General features: G+C 40.3%; 1 protein-coding gene and 1 pseudogene across 1 annotated transcript in view; one reads left to right on the top strand and one right to left on the bottom strand.

Annotated features, from left to right (window-relative positions):
* LOC117530491 (gastrula zinc finger protein XlCGF57.1-like) overlaps window positions 1-1,263 on the top strand; it is a 65,958-nt gene extending 64,695 nt beyond the window's left edge. The window contains exons 5-6 of the mRNA XM_034193405.1: window positions 16-131; window positions 234-1,263. Coding sequence (XP_034049296.1) covers window positions 16-131; window positions 234-1,220 — 1,103 coding nt within the window. The 3' untranslated portion in view covers window positions 1,221-1,263. The remainder of the gene's footprint in view (window positions 1-15; window positions 132-233) is intronic.
* Window positions 1-13,715, bottom strand: part of LOC117530490 — a 187,936-nt pseudogene that overhangs the window by 156,129 nt on the left and 18,092 nt on the right.

Raw genomic sequence — 13,715 nt, 5'->3', positions numbered from 1 at the left:
ATTGCTCTTTTGCAGACATGCAGACATTGCCGACCAAAGAGGAAATTCTCCCTGAACAGCAGGAAAAAAACTGGAGTGTTGACCGGGAGGACATTAAAGAGAAACAAGAGAAACTCTGGATAAGTCTGCAGGTACAGCAGCTTCACCAGCTGGAGGAGGCTGATATCGCCGACGTCCCTTTCACTGCTGTCCCTGTGAAGAGTGAAAATGCTAAAAAACCACTGTCATCACAGGTTCTTGAAAGCCAAAGTAATGAGAGCCCAGCGGCTGAGCCTGTAGCCAGCAGCTCACCTGTACACGGAACACTGACAGCAGAAGCTGATGGAGAGGACGATGGAAGACCACAATCAGGTTCATATTGGTGTTTACAACCAGATACCAATAGTAAGAGTTCAGATTGCTCTGAAATTGACAGTTACAAACGGAAGCAGACAAAGAAATTTAAGTCAGGTTTTAACAATCTGATAAATGGCAAGGTCTCTCTTAGTTATAGCAAGTTCAACATGAATGAGAAAAAATATAATCACTCTGAATATGGAAAATCACGTGGTCACACGAGCTATTTAAAGCAACAAAAAAGAAGACAAGGAAGTGAAAAACCATTGAGCTGTTCTGAATGTGGTCAAAGATTTGGACATAAGAATAGTTTGGTTAGACATATGAGAATTCATACAGGGCAGAAACCATTTAGTTGTTCTGAGTGTGGTACAACATTTGGACATAAGAGCAGCCTGATCAGACACATGACAATGCATACAGGACAGAAACCATTTAGCTGTTCTGAGTGTGGTCAAAGATTTTGGCGCGACAGCAGTCTGACTACACACATGAGAATACATACGGGACAGAAACTGTTTAGCTGTTCTGAGTGTGGTAAAAGATTTGGAGAAAAGGCCCATTTGACCGCACACATGAGAATTCATACAGGACAGAAACCATTTAGTTGTTCTGAGTGTGGTGCAATATTTGGATATGAGAACAGTCTGAACAGACATATGAGAATGCATACAGGCCAGAAACCATTTAGCTGTTCTGAGTGTGGTAAAAGATTCTGGCGTGAGAGCTGTCGGATCACACACATGAGAATTCATACAGGACAGAAACCATTTAGCTGTTCTGAGTGTGGTACAATATTTGGATATGAGAGCAGTCTGAACAGACACATGAGAGTCCATACAGGCCAGGGGAAAGATCACGAAATACCAAGACCTGAAAAATGACCTACGAACAACATGGTCATTGAAAGACATTGATATCATCCTAGTTGTGGCTTCTTTCTTTTCCATTGGTAAATCCGCTTCTTTTATCTTCTCCTCAAATACTGCCTTTTTTCTCCTGCCCCACTTCTCATGTCTTGAGTAAGCGAAGCAGTAGAAGATTGTTTTCTTCTCTTCAATGGTCCAAGTAACAGTGGCGTATTTTCGTAGATTTCTTTTTGGCCTTTGAGGCTGTTGCTGCTGGAGTCCAGGATTAGAGCTATGCTGATCTGATGGGTTATCCAGTTGAGTGCTCTCGCAGGGGAGATCATTCCCTGCAGCACTAAGAGAAGTTGCACCATTACTTTCCTCACACACCCTGGTGCCTAGGCGTGATTTGGGGACCTTTTTATCCTGGGAGACATCCGGCCAGTACAATTTGCCATTTTTCGACTTTTCCATATTTGCTTTGTGGAGTTTTTAGCTAGGGTTCGTTTTCACTGAAACGTCCTCATACAGAGATCTCTCCCCGCAAACCCTCTTCACAGTGGGACCGAGGACATTTGAGGCAAATGTCCAGTAGGAACTCCAACCCACCTCAGGCCAGGGGAAAGATCACGAAATACCAAGACCTGAAAAATGACCTACGAACAACATGGTCATTGAAAGACATTGATATCATCCTAGTTGTGGTGGGGGCAACATGAAGAAGAATGCAATATCCCTGGCCACCCAAGCGCACACGAGGTGCAATTGTCTGTAATTAAGGGAACAATCACCAGCTTGAAGAGAGCTCTCAGATACAATGCCAGCTGTGGTTATGGTAACTATAGAGCCTAGGGTGCAACTTTAGACCCCGGGTCTGGAGCCCACTGCATTCTATTAAAAACAAAGATAAATGAAAAAAACAAAGCCAGAAATAGATCCTGGGTTTGGGGCAAGTAATCAAAGAGAAATAAAATAAAAGCCAGAAAGCAAATCAGATATGAAAAAGTCTAATAATGATAAATTGTACTGACACCCAGGATAAAAAGGTCCCCAAATCACACCTAGGCACCAGTGTGTGGGTGTGGAGAGCAATGGTGCAACTTCTCCCAGTGCTGCAGTTAATGATTTCTCCTGTGGTAGCATTCAGCTGGATAATCCACCAGATCAGCATAGTTCTGATCCTAGACTACAGCAACAGCAGCATCAATGGTCCAAAAGAAATCTACGAAACTACGCCACTGTAATTTGGACCATTGAGGAGAAGAAAAAGATCTTTTATTGCTTTGCTTACTCAAGGCATGAGAAGTGGGGCAGGAGGAAAAAGACAGTATTTGAGGAGCGGATAAAATAAAGGATTTATCGACTGGAAAGAAAGAAGCCACCACAACTGCAAAAACTACAATCAATTGCCTTTCAAATCACAAAATATTTGACAGCAGAAGAAATACAAAGTATAAAGGAAGAAGCCCAAAAGGAAGCAATAAAGGAACATCAGTCGCTGAAGGAAGGGAAACAACTTGAGTTTGAAAGGAGTCAGTGGGGAAGAAGAGTGGGTACTGCAATCGGCAACAGAATATGCCAAAGTGAAATACACTCAATCAGAGAGAGAGAGAGAGACTCACGAACCAGACACAACTTTATCATACAAAAACACTTCTCGGATGTGGAAATACAAGTGATGCAACATGAGGCTGAGCAAATGGTCAGGGACAGCGTCTGCCCTCTGGTACAACCCATTGTACCAACTAGAAGAACACCAAAGCAAGCCAGCCTCACACACAAAAGGATGAGGAGTCAAACGCCACCCCAACACAATAGGAGTAAAAAAAAAAAAGTCCATCAACTCATCCACAAAACAATATACAGGTGCACCCAGACCCAGAGCATCTGGAATTCGAAGAGGAATTGGCAAATAAAAGTGAGGAAACAAGGAGAATTGAAATGAAAGAGCATCCAGAATCGACCAAATTAAAGGAGAATAAAAAAGTTCAACAGTATGCTGCAGAAAGTCAACGTGGCGTTGGCCAGACTGGTCCCACAAGGAACCACATTATCAGAACTAAACTGTGTGAATTATGGAGCGTCATGGTACATCCAAAGCAAATTAGTCCCACATTATTTAGAGAGAAGAACCAAAATTATTACTGATAAACAAAGCTATCCTGGGGGATTGCAAAAAAAGGAGAAATCTTAGCATAGGTTGGATTGATTACAAAAAGACATTTGATAGCGTGCCACACTCCTGGATTAGGAGATGCTTGGAACTGTATAATATCAATGATAAAATAAGTGCTTTTCTGAGGACCCAGTGGAATACTACCATCACCCTAAATCATACAGAAGGACAGATAATAATCAAAGACATACAAGTGTAGGGATATTCCAGGGAGATAGTCTCTTTCCACTTTTATTCTGTCTCAGCATTCACCCGCTTAGCAAGATCTTGAACGAGTATGAGATCAGGTATGATTTGGGTGGAGGCAGAGGACATAAGTGCAAAATTTCTGTATGTATATGGATTTCTGTCAAAATTTGTATATTATTATATAAAACTGCTAACTTAAAAAAATATATATGTATATGTTTTATGAATTTATTTTGTCACAAAACACACTCCTCAAAACGTGTGTCCCTGTGTAGTAAATCAAATCACCTATTTCTTCTACACCATTTTATGGCAGCCGGCGTGGCCAGCATCCTTATTGTTGCGCTGCTGCCACCTGCTGCACCAGTCTGTTACAGCAGTACTAAATCCTCTCGAGCCTGGTGTCTTTAAAGTATTTAAAAAGCCAACTCTTCCCCCTCTCACTTGACCTGATAGCTAAAATACTTCCTACAGAAACTTCTTTCAGGCCTTACAATTGATTTCCTTCAGTTTTTACTCTTTAATAGATAAACCATTCAAAATTGACTTTACATATTTTGTAAAATAAAATATTTTGAGATAAAAGTAAAGCACTGTGCTAAATACTGTACAGGTATATTCATTGGTTATGATTTCTATTTATATTACAGCTGGTGGCATTTGAAAGCACTGCATTTTGGTATTGGCATTTCAAAACACTTTATTTAGAAATCAATTGGTCTGGTGGTGGAATTTCACATTAATATGTATTATTGATGTGGTGATGATCTGTTTCAATTTAATTTTTTAACTATCGCATCAGTTTTAAATTACAAATTGGCAATGCTTATCATGTCCTTAAGGGTTAGTGACTAAAAGCAGAAAGGGTGTAATTATTGGTTTGTTTTAAAGACACACTTAGAATTTAATAAATGTAGAATGAAAACAATGAAAGCAGAATTAAAGTCAGTTAATGCAGACAGTCAGTCCATTTGTGGAAACCTATTACAGACAATCCATACAAGATAGTAAATAAATGTTAATGAAATCAAGACTTGAGCCATATATATATATATATATTTTTTTTTTTTGCAGTATAAGAGTCAAATATCACTGTTTTAAACCAAGATAAACTTACCAAAATGCTCACCATTTTTTCCCAAAATTTCCCAGGGGTGCATGCCCTGAGATCCCCTAGGGGACCTCGCCCTTCGGCGCTCAGCCATTCACTCACAGAAAATGTTCAGTCAAAAAAATTTCAGTTGCTTGCACCTGTGAGAGGAAGAAAACATTGGAAGGGGGTGAGCTGTCTTTTATTTATGGACGATTTTGAAGATATTTGCTGACTCGGAGCAGGAACTTAGTCGGCTAGTGTAGGCAGTCCATAAGTTCTCCAGAGACACTGGTATAGAATTTGGACTGGATAAATATTCTAAATGTACAATCAGAGGAGGTAAGAAGGAAGCTGCAGAAAATATACAGTTGGATGAGGGGAGTTCCATTGAAGTTTTGGCTGAGGATTCCACATACAAATACTTGGGAATTGAAGAAAATACTACAATAGAGCATTAGAAAATGAGAGAGAGAGTAACACAAGAATACCTAAATCGATTAAAGATCTGTAAATCAGAATTAACACCAAAGAATAGAATCACAGCCGTAAACCAGTTTGCATTGCCTGTGGTGCTATGGGTTTAGCATAGTAGACTGACCACAGGTTGAGCTTAATAAGTTAGATACTAAAACCAGGAACGTGCTCACTCTACACAAAGTTACATATAGGAATCAATGCATGGACAGAATATATCTCCCCTGTCGAGAAGGCGGCCTAGGTCTTACAGAAATCAACTAGGCTTCTAGAGCATCTATAATAACTATTGGGCTAACACAAACTAATTACCAACTGTTTGTACAATGTTTCAGGAAGTACATAAGCTGAATAAAGTATTATATTTTACTACAATTTATACAATGTTTCAGTAAGTAAGCACAAGCTGCAACCCCAATTCCAGTGAAGCTGGGATGTTGTGTGAATTAATCAAAACCAAATACAATGAGTTGCAAATCCTCTTCAACCGATATTCAGTTGAGTACACCACAAAGACAAGATATTTAATGTTCAAACTGATAGACTTTTTTGTTTTTGTGCAAATATTTGCTCATTTTGAAATGGATGTCTGCAACACATTTCAAAAAAGTTGGGACAGAAGACTGGGAAAGGTGATGAATGTTCAAAGAACACCTGTTTGGAACATTCCACAGGTGAACAAGTTAATTGGCAACAGGTGAGTGTCATGACTGGGTATAAAAGGAGCATCCCCAAAAGGCTCAGCCATTCACAAGCAAAGATGGGGCGAGGATCACCACTTTGTGAACAGCTGCGTGAAAGAATAGTCCAACAGTTTAAGAACAATGTTTCTCAATGTTTAATTGCAAGGAATTTAGGGATTCCATCATCTACAGTCTGTAATATAATCAGAAGTTTCAGAGATTCTGGAGAAGTTTCGACACGTAAGCGGCAAGGCCGAAAACCAACATTGAATGCCCGTGACCTTCGATCCTTCAGGCAGCACTGCATTAAAAACCAACATCATTGTGTAAAGGATCTTACCGCATGGGCTCAGGAACACTTCAGAAAACCATTGTCAGTTCGTCGCTACATCTACAAGTGCAAGTTAAAACTCTACCATGCAAAGTGAAAGCCATACATCAACAACATCCAGAAAGTCAGCCGCCTTCTTTGGGCCCGAGCTCATTTGAAATGGACAGACGCAAAGTGGAAAAGTGTGCTGTGGTCTGATGAGTCCACATTTCAAATTGTTTTTGGAAATCATGGATGTCGGGTCCTCCAGACAAAAGAGGAAAAAGACCATCCAGATTGTTACCAGCACAAAGTTCAAAAACCAACATCTGTGATGGTATGGGGGTGTGTTAGTGCCCATGGCATGGACAACTTACACATCTGTGATGGCACCATCAATGCTGAAAGGTACATCCAGGTTTTGGAGCAACACATGCTGCCATCCAAATAACGACTTTTTTCAGGGACGTCCCTGCTTATTTCAACAAGACAATGCCAAGCCACATTCTGCACATGTTACAACAGCGTTGCTTCGTAGTAAAAGAGTGCAGGTACTAGACTGGACTGGCTGCAGTCCAGACCTTTTGCCCATTGAAAATGTGTGGCGCATTATGAAGTGCAAAATACGACAACAGAGACCCTGGACTGTTGCACAACTGAAGTTGTACATCAAGCAAGAATGGGAAAGAATTCCACCTACAAAGCTTCAACAATTAGTGTCCTCAATTCAATTCAATTTCAGTTTTTTTTTCATTTATATTGCGCCAAATCACAACAGACTTGCCTCAAGGCACTTCACACAAGTAAGTAGTGATGGGACGAATAACACTGGTGCGTCAGCACTGTGCCGAGCACACAAGCATGAAACCCCGTACTGGTGCGTGTATCGCTTTAAGAAAAAAAATCATGTGACCGATACAGGAACTGTGTCGTTCGACTGCACCGTGCCAAATTGTGTTTATAAGGAAACAAACTGTATCGACATGTTGCGGATTTGTTGGATGGAGTTTTGCTAATGTTGGGTTTGCAGCATGTTAGCTTTTCCATCTTATGTTCATTTTATTTACCTGCAATGATTTTATAAGTACTGCAGGGGTCACTATTAAGTGACCACCACAGTGTCGATACAGTGCCGACACAGTTTGTGTAGTGTGTCAATACACTCCTTGAGGTATCATTATCCCATCACTACAAGTAAGGGCTAACCTTACCAATCCCCAGAGCAACAGTGGTAAGGAAAAACTCACTCTGAGGAAGAAACCTCAAGCAGACCAGACTCAAAGGGGTGACCCTCTGCTTGGGCCATGCTACAGACATAAATTACACAACAATTCACAAAATGAATATACAGGAAATGCTGTTGGTGCACAGGACAGGAGGGTTTCCCGCGCAAATACAATTCCCATCTCTGGATGGAGCTGCACCTTAAACAGAGAGAAAAAAACAAAACCAGGCATCAAAGACAAGAAATACAGTATAATTTGTCAGCATTAAACAACAAAATAAAAAACAAGAAATACTAAGGTGATCGCCGGCCACTAGCCCTAAGCTTCACTGAAAGACACAGTATTTAGCAAAGTTGAGGTTGTGGCCCGCTCAGTTTCCTAATAAAATAAATTAAAAGAGTAAAAAGCGTAAAACAAAACTATACCAGTATGCTAGCCATACAAAAGGGAAAATAAATGCGTCTTAAGTCTGGACTTGAAAGTCTCCACGGAATCTGACTTTTATTGACGCAGGGAGATCATTCCACAGAACAGGGCACGATAAGAGAAAGCTCTATGACCCGCAGACTTCTTATTCACCCTAGGGACACAAAGTAGTCCTGTACCCTGAGAACGCAAAGCGCGGGCCGGTACATAAGGTTTAATTAGGTCAGCTAGGTAGGGAGGTGCCAGTCCGTGAACAGTTTTATAGACTAGTAGCAGAACCTTAAAAATCTGATCTTACTGGGACAGGAAGCCAGTGAAGGGATGTCAAAATGGGTGTAATGTGGTCGAACTTTCTGTTTCGTGTCAAAAGTCTGGCTGCAGCATTTTGAACCAATTGGAGAGCCCTAATGCTAGACTGCGGTAAACCAGAAAATAGAACATTGCAGTAGTCCAATCTAGAAGAGATAAATGCATGGATCAGGGTCTCAGCATCAGCCATAGGCAGGATGGGACAAATCTTTGCTATATTTCGCAGGTGGAAAAAAGCAGTCCTCGTAATATTTCTAATGTGGATGTCAAAGGACAATGTAGGATCAAAAATTACCCCAAGGTTCCTCACTTTGTCAGTGTGATGTATGACACACGAGCCTAGGTTAAGCTCCTCAGTTCCCAAACACATTGAGTGTTGTTAGAAGGAAAGGTGATGTAACACAGTGGTAATCATACCACTGTCCCAGCTTTTTTGAAATGTGTTGCAGGCATCCATTTCAAAATGGGCAAATATTTGCACAAAAACAATAAAGTTTATCAGTTTGAACATTAAATATCTTGTCTTTGCGGTGTATTCAATTGAATATAGGTTGAAGAGGATTTGCAAATCATTGTATTCTGTTTTTATTTACATTTTACACAACGTTCCAACTTCATTGGAATTAGGGTTGTAAAAAGGATACACATTGTGCTATGCACAAGTTGTATCTGAAAGCTGAGGGCGATCTGACAAACAGAGAGATGTATGAGCTACATACTCGCACCCACACAGATGCTTCTTGATTTATAGATGGATAGTTAGAAGATGTCTAGAAATGATCCGTACTAATGTTTAGTCAGGATGTCCTTCCAGCTTCAATCAGCAAAGGATTTATTTTTTAGCTTGATCAAATCAATGTTAATGTATAGTATGTCAGAGTTCATGCTGTAGACATCTATATATGGTATAAATGTAAAATAAATGTTTCTGTATGTGTCATATACCACACTGTCCACGTGTGTAAATCTTGTAAAGGTAAAATTAGTCCAGCAGAAGCATTTTAATTATTCTAAACATATCCAGCTTCCAGTTGATTATGTCGACAAGATGTCTGAATAAAATATGTTGCCCTTCACAGTGTTGTCGTTTTTGCAGTGCAACACAACAGAGCGTCCATAGTGGAGGTGGAGTTCACACACAATGCAGCCCATGACACACAAGGACTTTATGGTGGAGCCGGTGTATCAACTGTGTGGCACAGACAAAACAGGTGTCCCACAGAACAGGAGCCAGAACCATGATCCTGTGCCAGTTGTGACAGGAACAGATCCTCACCAAAAACCACAAAAGGTGGATTGAGGTGGCAACGGTGCCTTTAGGTGGAGAACAAGAGGAGTGACACACCATGGAAGTGTCAGGCCTGCGATGTGCCCCTTTGTTAGACAGGAATTTTTTTTTTTTTGAGTGCCATAAATAATGTGTTGCATCTTATTTTGACATCTGATTGTTTTGTAAATATTTTAGCATTAGCATTTCCTGTCCTATGTTTTTGAAATGTATAATATATGATGTCTGTTAGAAAAGTATCTGACCTTTTTATTTTTTTCAAAAACCATATGGATTTGAATCCTGGACATGCCAGAACATGTACTGTGAGGCTTCATCATGGCGTTGCTTTGTGCCGTGCGGCACTGCCGCGACGCGCGGAATTCCTCCGCACGTCTGTCTCAATGTGCCAAAAAAGTGCTGATGTCCACGTCTTCCGCAATTCCTGTGCTAGTCAGAGGACGTCCTGGATAAAACACAGCGTCCAGTTTGGAAATGAACTGCACATTCCACTGTTACAGGAGTTTTTGTCATGGAAAGAGGAGCGGAGGAATTTAGCGTGTCGCGGCGGAGCCGCATGGCACAAAGCAACGCCGTGATGAAGCCTCACAGGACATGTTGGGGCATGTCCAGGCTCATCCACAATTTCTTGGTTAGTCACATGACTGAAAACCCACCGACAGCCGTCTGAAAGCCATCCTGTGAGACCAACAACCAAACTCCTGTAACAGTGGAATGTGCCGAAAAAGTACTGATGTCCACGTCTCCTGCCATTTTTGTGTAAGTCAGACGACATCCCGGATCAACAAAGCCTTCACGTTGGAAATGATCTGGTTGATTCAGCCTGTCGATCGGCGCTCGGAGCGCGGCACGCTCTCAGCAGCTGTGGGCGGTCTTTAAACCGGCTGGAGCACTCCTTAATCTGTGTAATCCCCATAAAATCGTCCCTGGAGGTCTCTCACAGTTTCTGGAAAAAATAGATGCAGCAAAGCTCCAAATTGTTCAGACATTTATTCGCAATAAAAAAACGACGAGAGGTGTGGACCACTGCTCACACAAAGCCTGCTCACAGGCGAATGACGCAACCGACAGGCGTGAAAAAACTCACGCATGCGCACGAAGGTTCAGGCTTGGCTGATGCAATCACACATATGGTTTTTGAAAAAAATAAAAAGGTCGGATACTTTTCTAACAGACCTCGTATATTTACTGTTGTAGATAATTGTACAATAAAACGCCTGAAGCATTTCCTGCATTTATGTAAATAGTTGTATTTAACTTTTGTTTTTTGTTTTTTTGCTACATTTGTACGTTTTTAAAATTTACAATTATTTACATTTTAAGTTATGAAAATGGTTTGTTAAACAAGTTTGTGGTTTTCACAGTAAAAAAAAAAAAACTTTCGACTTTTTTTTAATTTTATGTTTTTGTGTAATTTTAGGTTCACTGCGTTAGTACAGTAGGTCAGAATGAATGAGAAACTGTAACGTTACACAGGTAAGGTTGTGCTGAAAAAAAAAATTACACAAAATAAAGCCAGGTAAACACTATAAAGGTAAATTATAACTGTAAAACCAAAAGTAGTCAAAAACGGCCAATTATACCCTGGACTCCAGAGGGTTAAGGGCCTTGCCCAAGGGCCCTTGGCGATTTTCCCGTCTGGCTGGGTTTTGAGCCGAGGCTCCTCAATAATAATCCTTCTCAGTATGAGATGAAAAGTAGAATCAGACATTTGGTGTATGTGCTTGGCTGACGAGCCAATGGTGCGAAGCTACCACTGTGGGATTTCCGTCAGAATTCTGCCTTGGCAAAGCGATACTGAAGCATTGTGGATTTTCGGTTGGCCTCTGATAGCTGGGCCTCCTTACCCAGGGGGCCCGGTGAACACAGCTGTTGGTATATGGACTGGGGCGTGACTGGATATTGGGGCTGCCCCTGCATGAGGCAAGTTGAAGTGTACCTAAGATAAAAATTACAGACCTCTCCATTATTTGTAGGTGGGAAAACGTAAAAAATCTGCAGTGGCTCAAATACGTCTTTGCCTCACTGTGTGTGTGTGTATACACACACACATATATATATATATACACACAGACAAAATTATTGGTACCTCTATATTTTATGTGCACATTTTAATACATGGTCAGAAATAAATATAAAGCAATTTTGTTTAATCAAAATATTTTTTTAAAATGCCCAAACAACAAAAACAAAACAAAATGCTTTCATAAAGTCAAACAAGAAATCCTGACATAAAAATGTGTGCTGGACAGTTATTTGTACCCTTTGATGAATTTACACTAAATCATCATTTTTACAGCCAGTCTCTACAGAGTGCTGCTTGAATATTTGTGAACCCTTGAGCTTTTACATGTTAGATTTTTGTGTGTGTTGGGGGGGATCTGTTAAACAAAACAAAAATTCAGGCTTTTGACATTAAAATGATGCCCTTCAAACTCACAGTGAAAGGTAATCTCTACATCATGAATTAAAAGAAATAATCTGAAAGCCAAAATGATGATGTGAATAAGTAAGTGCCCCCTTTAGTATAACATAAACACCATCACTTTTACATCCAGTCTTCTTCAGACAGGTCAGAGAATGAACACATGAACATTTCATGAAGACGCTGATTATGTCTTTTCATCAGTTATGAAGAAATACAAACAGTATGGTACTCTATGGTACATCTGTGTGGAGCAGACAGTTCTCAAAAACTAAGGAGCCGTGCAAGGAGCTGAGCGTGGAAAGCCACCAAGACACCCAGAAGAAGTTGTCATCTTCTGTGGCTGCGACTGGAGAAATAGTGCAAGTTTTGAATTTTGCATCACTGTGCATTGCTTCATAGTAAAGTGGAGCAGAGAAGAATTTTCTTTGAACAAAACAGATCAAATACAGGCTTGCATCTCTCATGTGCCTTCTCACAAACTGAAGCTGAACTTTCAAGTTTTCTTTTTTAAAAACAATTCTGTACATCTGGACAAATATTAATGATCGCAACAAACAGGTGTACTAGCCCATTAATTTAATGTCCTTCAATGAGGTAATTTGTTACAGCACATATTTAAGACATCAAGGCCAAAACATCAACAATGCAAACCATCTATAGAACATCACAGCCGTAAAGCTGCCACAATAATATGTAAAACAGAGAGAGAAAACACCTCTTAAAATCCTTACTGTTTTAATAGTTTTTGTATGTTTACATACCTGTGACAAATACTGAACCATGATGCAACTGTTGTAACTTAAAATTCATTTACTTGGGTGAAAATGCACAAGTGACTCAAATGGTTTCTGTTTATTTTTTGTTTTCCTCTTGGATTTTTTTTTTTCACAAAGTGCAGTGGGCCCCAATCCCAGGGTCTATATTTGCACCCTAAACATTGCTGGCATTGTGTCTGAGACCTCTCTTCAAGATGGTGACCCCTCCCTTAACTGCTGATAACTGTACCTCATGGGCACTTGGGTGACCAGGGACTGATTCTAGATTTTTTTTTTTTAAGGTTTTTATTCATAAGCCCTACTTTCTCTCCAGTATCAATTTTCATGTGTGCAATCAGATCATCCTTCTTTCAATATCTTTTACCACATTCACAACATCCAAATGGGTTTTGGACCCATATGAATTTTCATGTGCATGTGGAGACTGCCTTTATGTCTAAATTTTTTCTCACAGTAAGAACAGCCAAATGGTTTCTGACCAGTATGAATAGTCATATGTGTGGTCAGACTACCCTTCTGTCCAAATCGTTTGCCACATTCAGAACAGCCAAAGGGTTTCTCCCCTGTATGTATTCTCATGTGTTTGATTAGCTCCCCTTTCTGGCCAAATCTTTTACCACAATCAGAACAGCCAAAAGGTTTTTCTCCCGTATGAATTCTCATGTGTTTGATCAGATCATCCTTGAGTCCAAATCTTTTTCCACACTCAGAACAGCCAAAAGGTTTCTCTCCAGTATGAATTCTCATGTGTGTCATCATATTGCTCTTATGTCCAAACCTTTTACTGCATTCAGGGCAGTCAAATGGTTTCTCCCCTGTATGAATCCTCATGTGTCTGAGGAGACTGTCCTTCTGTCCAAATCTTTTACCACACTCAGAGCAGTCAAATGGTTTCTCTCCCGTATGAATTCTCCTGTGTCTGATCAGATTGCTTTTCAGTCCAAATCTTACACCACACTCAGAGCAGTCAAATGGTTTTTCATTTGCTTGTATTCCTCCGTGTTGCTTGGAGACATTGCTATTTGTTTGACAGTTAAAACCTGAATGAAGTTCTCTGGTCTGTTTCCATTCACAGCTGTTGTCAGTATCAGTTTCAGAACTGTCTGACCTCCTACCACTGGTATCTGGTTGTAAATCACTATTTGAACCAGAG

This window comes from Thalassophryne amazonica, chromosome 18 (assembly GCF_902500255.1).
Source record: "Thalassophryne amazonica chromosome 18, fThaAma1.1, whole genome shotgun sequence".
In the NCBI taxonomy this organism is placed as follows: domain Eukaryota; kingdom Metazoa; phylum Chordata; class Actinopteri; order Batrachoidiformes; family Batrachoididae; genus Thalassophryne; species Thalassophryne amazonica.
Note: the sequence above shows the minus strand (reverse complement) of the source record. Positions and strands in the feature narration are given on the sequence as shown.